Source organism: Watersipora subatra, chromosome 8, assembly GCF_963576615.1.
Source record: "Watersipora subatra chromosome 8, tzWatSuba1.1, whole genome shotgun sequence".
Taxonomy (NCBI): Eukaryota; Metazoa; Bryozoa; class Gymnolaemata; order Cheilostomatida; family Watersiporidae; genus Watersipora; species Watersipora subatra.
The window spans coordinates 15,217,768-15,237,757 of NC_088715.1; the positions used below are offsets into that span (position 1 = coordinate 15,217,768).

The window sequence follows — 19,990 nt, forward strand, 5'->3', positions numbered from 1 at the left end:
AATAATATACGAGTGCTATGACAGCGTCTACTGCTAATTAAATACATCTTGCTGCATGTAGAGTATATGAAACAGTGACAAGGAAGGAGACTAAATTATCAAGCACTAACACTAAACTTATATCTATCTATTGTATCATATTAATATCAATGAAGAACAGGATTTAAAATAAAACTGAGTAACACATAATGGATAAGACAGACTTTCTGATATAGAGTAGTCATGAGAGATGAATATAATGACTCATTCAGCTCGTGATATACTTATTACTGTTCATCTTTATTATTCTTTTATATCATCTACAAAAAATATTGTTATCCGTTGAAAAACAATCGCATGAAACCTGTACATTTATTGAGTGTAAAGGAATGTGTTTATATTCAGAGATTTTGCTTCAACCTTCACAAAAATTAGCCAGCAAGCGTAGGCAGTGTATTGCATATAAGCGAGATAATATTTGTATTATGAATAACACAATTGCAGTAACGATAATAACAATGTTATATAGGTACGACAGTAGTAATGCAATAAAAATATGATATGTAGTAGTTGTGATAACATCGGTGTAAGCTACGGGGTAAAAATCTAAAAATACTCAATAATGGCGCTTTTCTGTATATCTGATCTTGAGCTCTTCAGTCCAAATGGATACATGTAGATTAATACGAGTGGACATCATCTGTTAAATACAAAAGTTATGCGAAAAGAAATTGCCATTGTCAGATTAATAAAGAAATTATAAAATGTACTTATGGCTATACTATTACAAAAAAAAATTACTGCTACCATATGATAGTCTAGGTCAAACAGTACCATCTAGCAGCCCCATTCTATCGTTACTACTACACAATTGTTCGCTAAAGGGCGATTTCTGGTAGACAGCCACACGATCTTCATCTATTTGACTGTTATCACCTTTAGCTCTCCAGGAAGTTCGTTTATCAAGAGTTTTCCTATCTCTATAGTTTCACTTCAAGTGTATATATGTCTCTATCGGGTGATAATATTTATATAGCCTGATCTGGTAGTAGGATATCCTAGCTGAACTGAACTTGCATATAACTATGGGTAATGACTCATATAATTGTACTTTCACCTTTGACCATACTATTCCTATCTTATCCGTTTTGATAGTTTTTGGGTTATTTTTTTGAAAATTAGATACTAGATGTTATGTTTATGCTCTTTGGTAATTTTAATTTAGTTAGATCAAATCTTACAAATCATTAACTGTATACTCACATATCACGTATCAATAAGGAATATCTCTACTACTGCCTATAGACAATAAATTGATGGTATGTTACAGACATATAAATACTACTCACAGTTCTCTTTCAATGTAACAAATAGTCAAAGGTCAAGTACAACAATTTCAATTAGTAATTATCTTGTGTCGGTACCAGAAAGAATATAATATTACCTACTCTGATTGACTAGGTCAGAATATAATTATAAAAACTGGAGTATATCAGCTGGTCTAAACTATGGTAGAACTAGGTGTTTATTGTTAACAATAGTTTTCTGACCTCTAAGACTTGAGGCTAACACTACTTGCTAAGTATGTTCTGTATAATCCTTATAAATAACAGTTATTTTAGATTTCAATTAGAAGTAATATTTAATGGGAAGACCTACAGGTACATCGTCTATACTGTACATGGAATAATTTGTTTCATGTCCGCTAAAAAGTCTTATTAAAAACCTAAATTTCAAGAATTATTAAAAATCAACATGGTTTTTTTCACAATACTTATAGCTCTTGGACCTTAGAAATTAAAGCTGTGGCAAAATGTCCAAATTATTTAGGACAATTGTTATTTTCTATCGCAGATATAAGTAAGTTATATAGGTAAGTTTCAAATGCTGCTTAGATCAATATTAAATAAAAGTGGTGTGAGGTACTCTCTGCCTAGTAATTATCGTTACAAGTGTACCCTGCAGAATGAATTTACTCGCAGAGTTAAATTTTGCGAAATTGTCATTTCATGCATATTCGCAGATTAATTTGTTCGCGGCTGAACACTGTCACTCTTTGTGAAGAATTAACCTTATGCATGCGCACATTGCATGTCCCGGTTTCTATTTAGCTTACAAATACGAGTCGATCATGCTAAGCTATATAGTTTTTGCTGCGTTCAAAAGTTTAAACGAATATTCATAGATTTTGAGGCTTTTGATGAACCAACAATTTGGGGTAGGTAATGAGTTTTTTTCAAAACCATTTACTGAATTAATTGAATTTTACTTTAGTTTTTCGGTAAAACACAATGTTTATTTTTTCCATCCCTACCGCTTTGTTATTTGTTTTTGTGTGAGAGAGAATTTTCATCATACATGGAGACACAATAACTGCAAGGGTGGTAGATGTCATGCTTAGAAGATCACCAATCATTCAGGGAGGTCTTGAAATTGAGGTAGAAGTGACCGCAGCTGCTAAAGAAAAGAAAATATATGTTTTAAAAAAGGAACAAAAACGTCTTTACGAGCACCTATTTTTGGCCAATCGGCAGAACTTTGCAATAGTAAGCCATAAGGAGCATTCTGATGACACCTTTAACATCTACCCAAGACAGTGACTGCAATATAGAGCTGCTATTACCAAAAGAACTAGTCAGAGAGCACTATTACATGCTAGTATTCACTTATCAATAGTACCAGTTTAATTTTATTGCTAGACAACCGCCATATGGACTAAACTGTTTATGTTTCTCTATTGATCATTTGTAAAATATTATTTGTATTTAAAATATTTTATTTGTACACTCAAGTTTGTAATAAATTATAATATATCTATACATGAAATGAAATATATAATATAATCAGGTTTGCTGCAGCGATATCAAGGAGTTGTTGTTGATGAATGGTTCTAGGCTGACGGGTTGCTTCTCTGCCAATATTTCTGCCTTGAATAATTTTACTACGTGTCTCTAGTTTTCGTCATAGGAATAGGTTATATTTCATTCTCAATCTGCAGTAAACACAAAAACGAAAAAATATTAATAAGTGTTATGGAAGTACAAAAACAATAGCCGAAATATTAAATGAAAATGATCAGTTTTTAAACAAAAGAATTAACTAACACAGTTAATTATGGAAAAACGTATCTGCATTGCAAACCAAATACATACCATAATTTCCAGATCAGAATCATTATCACCCTCAACTACGGTATTAGAGATTTATGGAGTTGATTTCATTGTCAAAAGGCTGTAATAGAGATTCTTGCAATGACTAAGCCATGCTGAATAACTGGTGAAAACCTTGAATAATTTTGTAAAGAAGTTCGACGCAATGGCAATAGAACTCGAAGCCCCGGAGATGATTTTAAAAAAGTTTTGGAACTCGGCTACATTTAGTACTTCTGCTTAGCGACTACTTTTGCGATGACGCCGTTCTGCATATCGTGTGACAACCTTGAGTAGTTTTGTAAAGAAATGTGATTCATTAGCAATAGGGTTAACTCAAAACCCCAGCAATGACTTTAAAAAGGTTTTGGAACTCAACTACGTTTATTATTTGTGCCTAGCGGCTAGTTTTTAATTTTGAGGCAGTAATTATTCTCTTTTCTGATTAAACATAGAACTAATTTTTTGGGGAATTCAATAATTTGTGGAATTGACTGTTCGAGAAATTGCGAATTTTTATATCCATCAAATATTTTCATACTGAAGGGTATAATAAGAGTACATTAGATGTGATAATTATACATTAATAATAATATATTCATGGACTCTATTACAGGTAAAAAAGCATCAGAGATGAGAGATAATGGTTTTGGTTTTGACTATATCTATAGCTTAAGTGCTACTGGTAAAACCTTAGTTGTACCTCAGTGACGGGGTTCAGAGCTGCACCTCTATAAACTGAGTGAGAAACAAGGACCACATTTTTATTAATCATCACATAACAATATTCATGATCAGGTTTCATCAAGACTGACCACTCTACAGTGAAGGTATATTAACAGTATCATTATTACTGTCAGCATATTTTGTATTCTATAAACTAAATTTCCCATGCTGAAGCCTTAACTTTAAATATTAATTTTTTTTTATCAATTCAAATATTGTTTTCTTGTACTATTCTGTTTGAAAGTTTATTTGGCTACAGACAAACATTACGTACTAGTCTTATGTCAGTCTGAACCCAAACCATTTGTTTCTTTTAGCAGTAATTATTGGAAAAAGGGTCACACAATATTAGACTTCATGGAAAATCACATTTTTAGTGTTTTATAGAATTATATAAACTTGTAGTTAAAATTTATTTTTATTTAGATTGAAACCATTTTAAAAAATGAAAACACTTATCATTTGGTATGAAACCAAACACTATTTCTCACAAGCTCGTATTGAGATCGTTTCAGTCAGATAATAAAAAGAACATCATGGAAATATCCTACCTTAACGAAAAAAATATATTCAATAGAGAAAACTAACTAAACAGATAATAGCAAAGAAGGAGCACCTGTTAGAAGAATTTGAGTCATCTATTGAAGTGTGATGGCTACCACTAGGTAAAAAAGAAGAAAAGATAGCAGGAGAGATCTGGCAGAGTAAGTACATATGGCAACCTTCGTTTTGTTGGAAGATTTGAATATAGTCATTACAGTAGATGGGTAGCAGTAGCGGAGTGAACCTCAAAAGGCAATTTTGGCAAATGGACTGACATTATCCTTCTCCAGAATTTAACAACTATGACCATCTTTATTCTTAAAACTAAATCTTATGAGGTTTATCATGTATTTAATTATTTCCTTAATTTTTTTCAAAATATTGAACATAGAAATAATTGTCAAAGTTGGTTTCTTGTATCCCATCTAATTCCTGATGTTATGAACTTGCCTATTAAAGAAGGATTACCAACTTGTTTGGCAGTCAATATAAATGCCTGTAACACTCAATCAAGCTTTTAGAAGACGGACTGCTAATTAATGCTAGCACACTGTAGAACCAGCCTGTTCACTCGCTGTTATCAGCATTCATTTGCTCTCTTTGATACTGGACATATTGTGCTGCTACACTATAGAGTGGATGAGTTCTAATTGATAGACTGAAGTGGCACATGGAATCGATAAAAAAATCATTCTTGTTAATAGTGTAGAACTATCTAATTGATTTTAAAATTTGATGAATTGCTAGGCGTCTGATTGTTAATATAGGCATTTCTTGCAACAAAATGTATCTCCTATGATTGAAACTTATCTATAACATTAAAACTTGTAACTTTAAATCAGACGTCTAATAGGATGTTTGTAACTCTTGTATGTTCTTGATGAAAGCAAAACTTTGATTTGAAAGTACGATAAAACCAAATAGTCTGAGTAATGCATTGATACTGCTGCAGATGATACACGAATGTTATTTGATATGGTGAGGTGACAACTGTAGTAATCACAAAATATGTTTTTAAATCTGGAGCTATTGAACTAAGATATATGAATTAACAGATAAAGTAAACTACCAGTCTACGGCTGATACATCTAGATAAAATATTAAAAACATCTGCTAATCAAAATCTTTTCTGATAGAAAAGACCGACAGCAAACACAATATTAGCATGACTTACTGAAGGGTGGTGTTTTAGAAAGTTTATCAGAGGTAAATGTATTTTGTTAAATTCAAGGCAGCAAGCGTTCACTTAAAGAGAAGGATTAACTGTATAAAAATATGTATTGGAATAGAATGAGGATCCCTCAAATGTTTCAAAGGTAGTATACTCTTTAAATAAAATTGAGCACTGATTCAAAGAAGAAACAATAGAGGTGGTTGGCACAGCACTGAAAATGCAAAGCTTCAGATGTACATAAACTTAAACCAACTGTTTGAAAACTGACCATGGCAAGAATAATTTGAGTAATATTAAAATGACCAGTTTGTTAAAAGATCATCTAGTGTAACGGGAAGTCACAAACACCTCATTATGGCATACACACAATATGCAGTTAGTTAGAAATTCTTCAATTCATACAATCCAGCCAGACGGTTAGATGTGACAATGCTAAGCTATTATAAACCTGGGATGAGGTAAACACAAAGTTGCTATTTTGACTCTAAATCAAATAATACTCTAAACATAGTGAATGGGCTCTCATATAATTTTAAGTTGCATTTACAACTTTATTTTTTTCAATCCTGTTACAATTCTTCATGGAATTCCTTTTTAACAATCATTTAAAAAAAAAACGGAAATTTCAATCTTTTGTTGCAACTTGCTCTTACGCTTACTTCCCAAATTAGTTTTGGAACCACAAGTTAGTGTTTCTTACTGATATAAAATTACAGCCCTAAGATATTTTCGATCACCTTCAAAAGTTTGTAGGAATTGTCGGCACTACGTTACCACATAGGACATTCCTCACTAGATTTGGTGTGGTAATCTTTGTATTATATTTCAGGCATACTTTTCTACCACCTGAGACAAGTTTTTTTTCAATTAGATTTGACAGTTCTGTAACCTGACAGGAAGTAAAGTTGTATCAAATAGTGGAGGGATTTGGTGCACTTACCTCTAGAACAACCCCCACTCGAATAAAAGGCTAAAATTTTGTACCCTGATTAGAACAACCAGAAAGCAAGTATGTCAGGCTATGTATTTCAAGTTGTGAACAAGAAGTTGACTAAAATTTTTACACCTCATTCTGTCCCGTGCTGACTTCTACAGTTTATATGCAACTATTTTGCCAATTCATGTCCAGTAATTTTATAAAAATTTGGTGTTTTTATAACACAACACCTTAAACTCGTTTGGCTATGCACAGTGATGAAAGTAAAAAATTCTGAAATTTTATGGAATAAAGATCTAAACATATGATACACTGCCATTAGAAGCCATACTAATATAACAAAAGATTGTTACAGACACCGTGGATTGAAACATACATGCAGTGGTCATCTGAGAAGCCAAATGAACCGATTTGAGCTAAGGAGACTGAGATTATAGAATTAGTGTTGTATAATTAAAATTGTATGCAGTTATGACAGCAAACCTGTAAAATTTAAATCTGTTAATAAACATCCTTGCTTGATTTTGACAGCAAAAAACTGCAAGTCAGAAGTTCGATTCAAACTCGAGTCTACAAATTCAGATTGCAACCTGAACCAGATAAGTATTTGGAATCCAGATTTACAACTGAATTATACTAGACTACATTCACAATATTTCTAAAGCTCCCCGCCTAATTAAATATGCAGATGCTCATTATTTTAGAAAGTTAATAAGGTACTCATCGTATAATAATATCTTTGTAGATTTGTATCACAAAGTTCAGGGTTGAGTGTAAATAAGTCCAGACTATATCTAAGGACCAAACGGTTGTTACTGTCTACTTCTACTGCAAAGCCTTGTTCGAAATCTATGCTGTCCCTAAAATTGCAATTTTTTGTATTTTCCCACGGCACGTCTCCTCTTACTTCTGTCAGATATGAGATCCTTCAGTACCCTATTATTATTATTATTATTATTAGTTTTATTACAGCTCAAGTTAGTGTTGTTTTTATCATCGACCTAGTTCTAATAAGCTGGAGTAGACAGGAACTTATTAAGGATTTTAACCTATCTTAACAGAGTTGTCTGTTGTACCGATGTGTATTTCTTCACATCAAAACTTAGTAAAACAGCTCCTTAGGTGACTCGATTCAAACGTCATTTGTGGATTGGCCTTAACAGAGATTCACAAATATTGGCTTTTGCCCGATGCCTCACTGGACCACTGCCTTGTGGGTTGGACTATTATAATGATCAGGGACTGAGAGAAATAACCTTAAAAACCCTACCATGTGGAACAGATCGTCGACAGGATCATGAGCAAGAGAGAAAACCCTGACAGAAAATCAACAACTCAAAAACTATAGTGAAATTAGACAATGAAAATCAAGATTACAATGTGAGTGCGATGGATAGCCATGCCAAACAGTTCTCGTCCGATAGTGGGGATGCTGAAGATCAGACAACTTACTGTTGTCATCCTGTTATTGATTGTCTGGAGGAAGGTAATCAAAAGATTATTGCTTTTTGTATAAACTGTCTTCACAACCAATTGGTTTGTAGTAAATGAGCACAGGTCATAGCTTAAGGCCAAAGAGTTATCACTTTACTTATTCCTTCTGCTGAGGAGTCTCGCTCAGAATTTTTGCAGCTCCTAGTAGCGCTGTCTTCGGATTTTTTTCAAAAGACGGTTTAGGACAGATTTCCGCGAGATATGAGACAAGTTGGCTGGCTAGTATCCTAAGTGCTCAAATCGCAATATGTATGTATCATCTTTGACGGAACTTTCTAAGGTCTTTGACATTCAAATCTAAGCTCTTTATACTTCTCCTTCTTTCTATGTTCTTTCCTCTCTACTCTAGCTCCTTCTGGGATTGATATGTAAATAACCTGACATTCTACTGCTTCTTTGTTGATTATTATTAAACCTGGTTTTTTGCCTCGATTACCTTATTATTCTGAGTATTGAAGTCCCACACCAGCCTAACTTTTTCATTCTCAGACACTTATTAGCCAGAATGACATTTATTACTGGTACGTTACTGGTGCTTCACCTGACTTCTCCTGCCCTGCGAGATCGACCTTTTTGAGTGTCAACGGCTATGTTAGTATCGTTATTATATACTCCAATTTGGAGTTAACTTTGGTTTTGATTGTGTACTAAACAAATGGAATAATAAAGTTGAAAAACTATTACGAGAACAAAAACTGTGTGTTAAAGGAAGTTTTGATTATAGCCGTAAATTACATAAAAAATATTTTATACAAGTGGAAAATGTTTAATAACATTTAGATTAAATAGGGAGTTAAATTAAATCATTAAATAGATAAATGAACAGAAAAATCTTTGACACTCTGTTAAAGGAGTTCAAACTTGGCTAGCATGATAGTGGTAGAAAATACTTTTCATAAGTACAAAAAAGCTGCAATCATTTCAAGCAAAAAACCGAAATGAGCATGTCATGAGGTTTTCTGTATAATTTTGGAACAATAGCTTAATATTGGACTGCGGGCAAAAATCTGACTTAATTTTTTTAAATTTCACTATTTTAAAAATTTTACCAACAGATGTTGGTCAGTATTGATGCTAAGAAATCGTTTTAAAGAATCTTACAGCATGATAAAACCTGTTTATTGAGGATTGGGTGATTGAGGCAAATCAAATTGAAAAAAAATTCATCAAAACATACGTCATTTTTCAGCTGCACTTTTTGATTAATTCTGCTAAGATTTGACGAATACAGAAATCACATCACTGATTATAGGTAGCCTTTAGACCTTTAAGTTATATATGGGTATAAAATGAACCATTAGAAGTCTTGTTCTCTGCTGCTGCTTTCTGTAGTCGCACCTTATAATTACTTCTATTTATATCAGTATTTAAATATTTATAAGACTGCGTGTCCATGATTATTGCCACTAGTACTCTGAGAGTCTAGCATGCTGGAAGTGATTGCCAGATGGGTTCATATAGCACAGAGAATTAATTTAAGCATGGTAAGAAGACAAGTATGTGGAACAGGGTTGAGAGTGTCACTCTAGTAAGCTGTACGCGGTGAGTTCAAGTCCTGCTTATAGCAATATTTTACCTCAACATCTAACAATGGCTTCAGAAAAAAGAACAGTCATGCCTGTTACTATAGGTAAGATTAATAATAATTCCATCAATGACCACGGGTGAATATATGAAACGAGCAATATTGCCCTTAAGCCGTAAGAAATATTAGCTTTTAACAAGGCGAATAACATATTCACTTTGTTAAAAATTGGTTATGAATAATAACATATAACAAGATGTTAACATGTATGGAAGTGTGTTAACAAATATATTTGAACAACAGAGAGAAAAAACGCTTGAAGGTTTGACTATTTCATCAAAAACATTACTATGGGATACTTTTTAACTGCAATACAGACCATTTCACAATATGGAAGATTAAAATATTACCAGTATATATATATCCTCTAGCTTCCAGCAGCTTAAATATCAAAATGGGATGAATATTTGATGAAGTCATGTTTAACATGCATAATCACAAAATTTCAAAAGGCAGGCAATGTTTTGTTTATTTGGAGCAACAAGGGAAATAATGAAATTGTTAGCAAAACATTACAAAAGTGAAAAGTATAACATTACTGATGATTTCTGGTGTAGATAGTTAAATTGAAAAAGACCAAACTTTTAAACATTGAATCCCTGAATAATTTATTTAAGAGTTGTTGCTAATGATTTCAGCAACCAAAGAAAGAGATGTGGAATTATCCTAACATAAATGCATTAAGTAGGTCAAGTGATTCCTGATTCTCTCCAATCACTCTGAGTATATCTTCCAACTGCTGGAAAGCTGCAACAACAAATATATCCATTCACTCATACAGTTGGGAGCAGTTGCAACTTTACCATAAAAATCACTTTAAGATTTTGTGTGTAGAGTCAAAATAAAAATGTATCCTTAAAAAGTGATTGGCGAAAATACATGAATTAAAACTCCTGTGAAAAACAGTTTCAAATATTTATTTTTACGATAACTGTGAGAGCAAACTAGCTTGCAAAAAATTAAGTTTTAAAAATGAAATAAAAATCTTGATATACGATTGTTGTTATATCACAGGAGTTTAATTTTATGAGCAGAAAAGAAAAAAATCGAAAAAAAAAGATAAACAAATTTAAGCTTTTTTTGGGTTGTAGAATGAATTAAATAAATTACATTGAACTTTTATGAAAATTTTGGCTTCAAATACAACAGTTATAACGTAAAGTTCCAAAAATTATATAACTACACAAATTTATAAAAATTATTATGAATTTTTTTGAAATTGTTTACATATATGTATGCTGAGATTTTTTTGCGCATAAAATATAAAACTTTTGTTTTTATTCACTGTCAGTACAATGCTGTTGTGTGATACTCTGGTACGTAGAGTCTGAGATCTAAACAATTAACAGGGTTGTTTTTGGACAAATAAGAATTAAGATTAATACATGCATATAATATAATAATCTTACTGAGGCAGTTTCCAAGGGATGGGTAGTAGACATAACCATTGCAGCAGACGATATTAGGTTCTGGACAGCCATTGGTCCACTGCGGGGCGGGTATCAAGGGGTACTCATAGTCCTTATAGTACTGAGTCACAGTGCTAAAAAACGATAATTATATTACCACAAAAACGTTTCTTTTTTCAATAAAGCTACAGTCTAGATATGCTATATATTCATGTTTGGTTCTAAAAACTTGCTATAAGTATATGTGGGAGTTGTGTTCTCAGCATAATAATGCCACTTCTAGTGATGAATGACCATCTCCTCATTGTTGTACCAGTAATTAAACTGATACGATTGTTTAAATTTTATGTTATGAAATATAAAATCACTCATGACAACTTAGTTACAAGTAATAATGATCTTGTTTTGTAAAACAGGCATCTTAGGAAATTCTAAGGTGCCCAACTTCAATTATCATGCAGGAATGGTACTCAGTGATGTACTAAATTCATTGATAACTATCAATAAACTTGGCATTGCACGGGATTTCCACGCACATTGCTTCTATGCTTTCATGACAACAATCTATAAATGTGTTTATTGAGTGCAATTTCCTTAATGCATGAGAAGGTATTTTATTGTGTTTTAATCAGATAGTTTGTGGCACATTTATATGAGAAACAAAAGCTTTAAAATTGCCAATTGAGCTGGAAATTACTTGGAGTGAGTCTCCTTTTGTACATTAACTAAGCTGTTGGGAATGTGGAAAGCCTTGGTAGCCTGTTCTTACCACTCTTTCCTCATGGAATAATGGTTTAATATCACAGAACACCGCTATTATTATAGTAAAGAAGGGATTGGTGCAGTTATTACGGTGTTGGTATCCTAGCCTGAATGTCATAAGATCAACACTCAGACAAGAGAATCTTGCATCACCACTTTAAACCAAATGTAAACTTTAATCACCACCCATCATATTTTCTCAAGCATGATTACAAGATAATCAAAGTTTTATAAGTATAAAAATTGTGAAATTGTTTAAAAGATAATATTTACTATATTTAGAGTTGAGTCCACTTGTCTGAAGCAATGGTTGACTTTTTGGCACTTTTTGGCATAGTGAAATAATTGTAGAATAATTGTGCATATACTTATTACTCATACTAGTATTCTGGTGTCTTACACCAGAATACTAGTATGAGTGAAAATTAGACAGCAAGTTAAGCTATAACTTATAATTATTATCTTACCAGTAGAGTTCATTTTATTATTATGGTTAACTCAGTTAGCTAACAAACTAAAGGCCTGAGTATGATTAGTATGATAGGATAGGATAGGATGAGGATGATATGAGCAAATAGCCACCATAAATTCTATTCTAGGAATAAGACTATTTGCACTGGTGATCTCTACTGGGAAAAGCTAACAAAAAAAGCTAACAAAACAAAGATGAATTGCATACAATCTGTGTTCAGGGCCATAGCCTCTTATACTGCAGCAACTGCCATGGCAGTTGTATTTTTTGAGGCTCAAAACCACGGAGCTCACCCATTTTTTACTTGATTTTTACCCTTTGGCTGGGGAAGCGACCAAAATGTTGTTTATCGGTGGCGTTGGTGTTTATCAGCGGCTTTATAAACGTTTAGACGTTTATAAAGCCGCTGTCTAGTAACGTTAAACAAAGGATATGAATGCTAGTAAGTTTTAAATATCATCAACAAGGTATTAGTCGATGAATTAAAATATGAAACGATTATCTGTGAGGTGTTGCTTTGTGCTAAAGAAATCGCGACTCCTTGGAAAAGAATAAAAGTAGGAAAAACCGGTCAACATCGGGTCGACTTTCAAAATGGTAAAATAAACGATTTTTTGTGTGATCTGAATAAAAATTCAGATGATAGAAGTGATGTAGGCTTAAACCTTTTGGACTTTTATTATACTTGGAATATACAGAGAAAAACGATCGTTATGGTAGCTCGCACGGCAAAGTTATAGCGTTGGACTCTACCGAAAAGAATGCTTCCAAGCATTTCATACGGAGACAATTGTACATGGTTGTATTTTTTGTATTAGTAGATATGTTAATGAACCCTCATATACAAAATATTTTGTTCATAGGAATAAATTTATGTTTGAGTTATGCATGTAATATGCATAGCTCAAAATTAAATCTACTACTTGCTCAGTGGTGTACAGTATAAGTGCATTATTTTTAACATAGTGCTCTATTAATTTTACTTTTTAACTCTACAATATTATTTAATTAAACTATTTCATAGAAGACTACTCCTCTCCTATACCATTTAGCATTGTACCCAGTGATAATTCTACCTCATGCTAGCTGTGGCCAACCCTTTTAGCAGCTTTCATTCACATTATATTTTTAATAAGCGTTGTCAAAGACAATCTCAATAAACAGTTTTATATCTAGACAATCGGATTATGTCAAATTTGCTGTTAGAACATGTGCCTCATCAGGAGCCAAGTGTGCTAGATTTGCACAATATTGACTGGTTATACTAAAAATTTCCTGGGGAAGAACCCCCGGACACCCCACCCACTGAGAGGGCGCTCAGCACCTCTCTTGGACTCTTCACGCCGTACCATTTTCAAACAGGTGGATACGGCCCTGTCTGTGTTCATACTTTCACACTATAGATATGTTAATCTATATTTACAGGTGGCGTTCATCACATCTGATGTTTAGACAAAAAATACAATAAATATGCTACTTACACGACTCGACTCCCAAAGTGAGAGTAGCATCTCCTCCAGCCAAATAAACCACAACGTACAAATCCTCCCTGTGGGATGGTTTTGGTGACAACTCTCGCACGAATCTGCAACAGAGATACAATGTAGCACTTTGAACAACGGACATACTTTAGTATTGGATGTTTAAACTATATAAAAACCAAAATTGTTTAGATTCTTCGATTACAACTAATTCAGAAAAAAATAAATTAACTTTGTTAGTTTATTTTTTCTGAGTGAGTAACACATAAAATAGAATATAAATTTGTTGCAAATACTGATGGTTCAAGGCGAATTCACTGTTTTGATTGCCTAAAATAGAAATTACATCACAAAATTAATATAGCGAATCTCTTTTTATGTATCTCCAATGCTAACAAGAGAAGCAACTGTTATTTTAAAAGAGTAAAAAGTAAATGATATGGCATTGTCTTTAATATTTTGCTCAATGAATAAAAAAATTATTTATAATCATAAGTTTTAGCAACAGCAGCTTCAACAAGAGACCTATTTACATAAATTACCAAATAAATCTGATTCAGAGAACTAGCTGAACAACTTGGGAGTTGTCTTTTTTATAAGTAACACAGCTCCTAAAATTTATGGCTTTAAATTTGTATCTCATTATTATATTCACAGCGCTTGAAAAGACAAAAATAATTGAACTAATAATATATTAATGTCTCTCCTACAATAATGAATGGACCATTTCTCAAATACTCCAACATTTTACACTCCCCAGCTTTAAAAGATTTAGGCTACTGATTAGACTCCCACTTCAGAAAGGTTTTCTTAATAAAAGCTTGCAGAAGTTGTCATTTCATACCCTCCTATGGAGGGTATGAAATGACAACTTCTGCAAGAGCTCACTCCCATTTTACCAACAAGAGATGATTATTTTAAACAGAAACATAAAACAATGATTTCTGTAAAAAATAAATTTTACATTTCTGTTAGAAAAACATTGGCAGACAATTTGTGAATTATCCTTGGGTTAGCGGAAACAGAATTTAGCAGATTCAGGCCTCACACCATGCATACATTTGTCATTACTTCCAATCGACTAATCGATATTTGAAAAATGAGTAGCCTCTAAGTCAATGTAGCTTTTAGCCAATGAGAAGATGGGATACAACAACTTATAATGGTGACTATACTTAGTACTGTCTACTAAGTGTAGTGACTACTAAGGCTTCTACAGCTAAAATACATTTATTTTGTCTGCAGATACGTGTAGGTAACTTTTAGCAACAACAAAAAAGAGATTAGATATTTAAATATGTAGTATATAGTAATAACATTAGGTATTACATAGTGTTATTTGTAAACTAAAAAAGGTAAGTTAGAAAGCCTGAAATGATAAAAAATTTAGTATATTTAAAATGTATTAAATATTTAAATATTAAATATTTAGTACTAATATTTAGTATTAACCCTTTGAGCCCAATCAGGCGGTATTCTGGAATGGCGTAGGGTGTGTCAGAATCCCTAACAGCCAAACTATAGGCATTCGCACAGCTCTGTTTATAAAATCTGTTTCTAAGCAACAGCATAAACCAATCAAATAAATTCTTGCACATGATGGTAGACCAGAAAATCAACTTCTATTTGTAACAGTTTTCAACTATCTTGATCTACTTCCTTTATTAAAATGAAAAAATTTTATTAGAGCAATATCGCGAAAAAGTTGTTACGACTCACTCGTTGGTTGGTTATAAATGATTATGATGCAAATGAAGAGTTTTATGATACTAACTGTAACTTTTCGGTACATTTTAGGTCAGGAAATGATGATTAACAAGTGCTTGGTGGATATGATACTACTGTAAATGTTTTACGAGTTTTTTAAAATTGTACAATCTTTAATAATTTCAGCCCAATTAATGGTGATATACTGTTTGTATCTGTGTGATGAGATTTTCTGTGGGTTGCCTGACTATTTTGCTAGTGTGTTACCAAATATCATAGTAGTATGAACGCATTTAGATATATTTAATAAAAGTTCAAAAATTTTGGGTTGCTGGACAAATTGCCCACAGTTACTGACACACATTGACAATAACGCCTAGGGTGCAAGAGTTAGGAATAAGCATTTTAGTTCTATATAATTATGGAAATTAATTTGTTCAACTCACTACTTCAATCCTCTCACCAACTTGTCCAGGATCATTCTTGTTGCAGCACCATTGGGAGTTGTCTCCTGTGCTTCTCCTAAGTCTTTTTAGTCCCTCCATTGCTGCCAGCTTTTGTTTTTCTTCAGCCTTAGTACATTGAAATCATATTTATACTTATCAAAAAAACAAGAAAGGAATGAATATAAAGGTGACGAGGTTTTAGCTAAAACTTGGTTATGTATGTTTTACAGAGAAATAAAAGCTGTATTTACACCTAAATTTTTGTTGAAAACTAAAAAAGCATAGTAAAGTATTGATTATTAAAAAACAAAGTTCCTAATCTCTATTATTCTACAAAAGTTATTTTTGAAGAAAAAACTTTGTTACAAAAACTAGATGTTAATACACTACTCAGCAAATGCAAATTAAAAAGGCAAACAGGAAGTGGCCTCTCTTCAGTTTAAAATATATATATTTTACATAAACAGTTTATCAAAAACAACCATTATATCTTCCTACAAGTTTGAGCTTGCAATCAAAAGGAACAGAGCTGACAAATAATATGCAATATATTTAATAGAGTTACATTTTTGCCTCACTAAATAACTTTGGTAACAGAAAAACATGTTTCACTGCTTTTAGTTATTGGTACTTCTAATGAATGTGTCTAGATTTTTTGATAAAAACATTTAAAAATCTTCTGATAAACACTTTTAAATGCTCTATCAATACTATGCTGTCGTTTTAACTAGATAAAGTAAAAAACCACATCAAATTAAGATAATCTCATTATCACAGCAGTTAGTATTAGTCTAACAGGAAAAACATAGATATATAGTTTATAGTTGCCAGTTTAATCATCCCTTACTCTTAAAACTGCAAATATTTTGACGCAGCAGTAATCTACTTACTGTAAGTGCTTTTATAGCATCTAGCAATATGCTAACTTGTCCATCTGTAAACGGCCCTGATGGTAAATCTTCACTCCACAACACTGTCACATTCTCAACGTTCTCAGTGGATAATGGAGAGCCTGGCAGGCAATTGACAGCGGTGAGGTAAGCAGATACCACAAGAAGTACAGAGACAGTCTTGTCCATGTTTATCTGTAAGACTGTAACGAATGATGCAGAATGATTATAGAATTGCTTGTTGTGGTGTTGAAATTTATACCTAAATTCTATTGGTTGACACTAGAATTTATGATGACTGGAAGCTTCATTGTCTTATAGCTGCCTTAGCTCAGTAGTTAGGTGCTGACATATTATTGACAGGCCAATTGTTTGAGTCACATAAGAATTATTGCTTGTGTTTGGAAGGAAATTCAACCACAATTGCCCCTGTGCCAAGCCTGGTAGTTGGCAATTAAACCAGCCACCCTACCCGCTCCCAATCAATCTTGCGGGATTCAAAACAATGGCTGGCAAAGAGCAAATGAGCTCCTTCATGAGCCAATGGCAAGCTAGTTAAAGATGGTGACTCAATAAGAACACTCAACACAAATAAATGGGAATCTACTGTTGAAACCTGCTAATAACAGTCATGGTTATAGAACATGGGGAAACTATGATCGTCTACGCCTTCACAGGGCATCTTACTTAGTGAGAAAATTATTGCGTTATCGTTAACTGTTTGGTTTATCAAAATTTTAGGGCTATTATCTATTTGTACTTCTTACCAAATAAATAAGAAGGATTAGCAGTTAAAAATTGGTGGATGTATTATTGAGATAGTCATTCTATTTATAGTAACACACAGGAAACATCAGCAAGCAGATTATGTACTATAGCTACTATAGAGGCTATCACCTTCATGGTGTCTAGCCATCTCTTTACTAACACAGTAACACACCATCCATAACAACTACTGTAGAGGTAATAGGCTACACTAAATGATGGTAACACCATCAACTCCTTCATTTACAAATAAAATAGAAACATATTTCCTGTAGGAAGACTTTGGTTGGAATAACTTGTTTCTAAAGGTAAAACTAGTGCAAAACCTTATCTAATTGAAAATTAAAAATATTTTTGACCCAGAAATGTCTATCCATTCACATTACTCATTACACTGATTCAATACTCTGCTTGTGGAAAAACTCTTAATTTAACAGATTTAGTTACGAATCAAGAAATCACTGATAATTGCTTTATAACTTCAGAGGATGAGCAAAAGTGGCACCTTTAAACACTATTTCTGGCAGCTAGATGTGTGTAGGTTGCATAAGACAAATATTTTGAGGATGACTCATAAGTTAACTACTATTGGACCACATCACAATAAAAGCACCATTTACATGTACAGCCAATTATATTACATAATGGCACTCTCACTAGTGGTCTTTGGATAAATTTTGAGTAATTAAAAAAACTACTTGTAAATTTTGATAACAAGTTAACTATTATACGTTATGGATAGAATCCAACTTCTAAATGCTCAGAGCATTATCAAGCTATTGACTACGTCAATAGCGACAAGGAAATTATATTTTGACATGTTGCTCTTTGTAACTTTAAAATAAATCATTTGATGTGAACTAGCACTAAACTAGTGATGTTGCTGAAGGATTCAAACTATGAACTAGTCTTAGAGTAGCTCTATGCTTTAGCGTGCAATAATAGAGTTATGGCTAAATGCTGAATTAACAGATGTGATGCAATAAATCGAGAAATGAAATTCAACTCTTGTTATTCCTTCATACTAATTATAGCAAAAACAAGATATTGCGCTGATAATTTCGCTAAAGCATTGCATTATAGCTAACAATATTCAATGACTCTAAATTCATTGAACTTAAATGTAAACTAACATACCTCTTGCTGGTGGCTGGGAGTCTAGACAGAGAGTACAAGTCGGAATGATTGAAGAAGCATGATTCAAAGGCAGCTTTTATACCAAAGAAGCTGCTGCGGTTTTGGTAATGTCATAGCGCTTGACCTCATTGAACTATTTTCCTTGTTGCACTTTCCAGATGCCCGCTGAATGCTCCCAGATGGTCTTTCCTGCTTCTCATCAAAAGCTAATTAAAGGCTGCCCACATAATAACAAGAATGTCAGCTTGATTAGATTTGAATGCTGTTTTACGCCGCAAAAAGGCATAAAATACTTGTTGACTCATGCTACGATGAAAAATATTTTTTGAGATGCTTGGTTGGCTCCCTAACGACCAATCAAATTAATAGCACTAATGTTGTTGTCATGCGATAGCGCAGCTTGATAGGAGGAAATAAACTGGCTGGCAACAGATATCTGGCAGCGCTTATTAGTTTAAGCAGAAAAACAAGACTATATGAGTTAAAAATAGGTAGCTAACCACATTGCTATTCCATGTTGTCCTTGTAGCAACTTGGCATAATGTTTGTTGATGAAATTTCATAGTGGGATAGAGAGCTTTCAGATATGTCTATTTGGAACATTCTTAATTTCAAGCTAAGCTAAATTGAAAGCGGGAATGTTGCATCAACTAGTGTACAAATTTTTAAACTTTGAAATTGTGGTTTTGATCGTAAGAATAAGAAGGACGTATGTACATGATATGCAAGAGTGGTCACACAACTTCCAATGGTTCGTAGCCAAAGAGTTTACTTGCTATAGAGAAATCGTTGTACAACTCCGTGTTTTCTATATTAGCCTGTTGAGCTTTTAGCTACAAAGGAGAGCATATTTATAGTGTGACTGACACTGTTAAAATGTGTCGAAGGTCAAGCATCAATGTCAAAACGTATAAGAAATTTTATTTTCAAGTTCGGAGTTAATATTTTCATCCCAGAGATAATATTTTTAAAACCTGTGCATTGCAAACAGATATGCTGAATATATGTCACCAATGAAGACGATAAAAATTAAACTTCCAATGGAAAATATATATGCAATAGTGCGGATTTTGATGTTTACATCATCCGAAATACTCCGTTGTTGATACAATCTTTTCAAAAATACCCCTTTGAATTGGAGGTTTGAATCGCTACGAAGAATTAAATATCCAACTTTTGAAATTATTTACATGCTACGAATATGAAAAATACGACACAAATTTGTAGTGTGTAACACTGGTAAACTGTATGCATTGATAGATCAATACAGCTATATAGTTGTAAATGAAAATAGACAAAGTGGGAAGAGAGAGTGGAAAAGAGCTAGGCAACAA

General features: G+C 32.9%; 1 protein-coding gene across 1 annotated transcript; it reads right to left on the reverse strand.

Moving 5' to 3' along the window:
• Positions 1-9,794: 9,794 nt before the first annotated feature.
• On the reverse strand, positions 9,795-18,773 carry LOC137401739 (uncharacterized). The gene is made up of 6 exons (XM_068088208.1): positions 18,657-18,773; positions 16,755-16,949; positions 15,865-15,990; positions 13,712-13,815; positions 10,997-11,130; positions 9,795-10,334 (listed from the first exon to the last, which is right to left on the reverse strand). Exons 2-6 carry the CDS (start codon positions 16,941-16,943, stop codon positions 10,249-10,251), a joined length of 639 nt encoding a protein of 212 aa, XP_067944309.1. The 5' UTR covers positions 16,944-16,949; positions 18,657-18,773; the 3' UTR covers positions 9,795-10,248.
• Positions 18,774-19,990: the final 1,217 nt, after the last annotated feature.

What these genes read in the sequence shown, in the direction of transcription:
- LOC137401739 (XM_068088208.1), bottom strand. Translation starts at nt 16,943, where the DNA reads ATGGACAAGACTGTCTCTGTACTTCTTGTGGTATCTGCTTACCTCACC. An exon ending in ATGCTATAAAAGCACTTACA is followed by an intron (nt 15,991 to 16,754) that starts GTAAGTAGATTA and finishes CAATGTACTAAG; the next exon opens with GCTGAAGAAAAACAAAAGCT. An exon ending in ATCCCTTGGAAACTGCCTCA is followed by an intron (nt 10,335 to 10,996) that starts GTAAGATTATTA and finishes TTGTTGTTGCAG; the next exon opens with CTTTCCAGCAGTTGGAAGAT.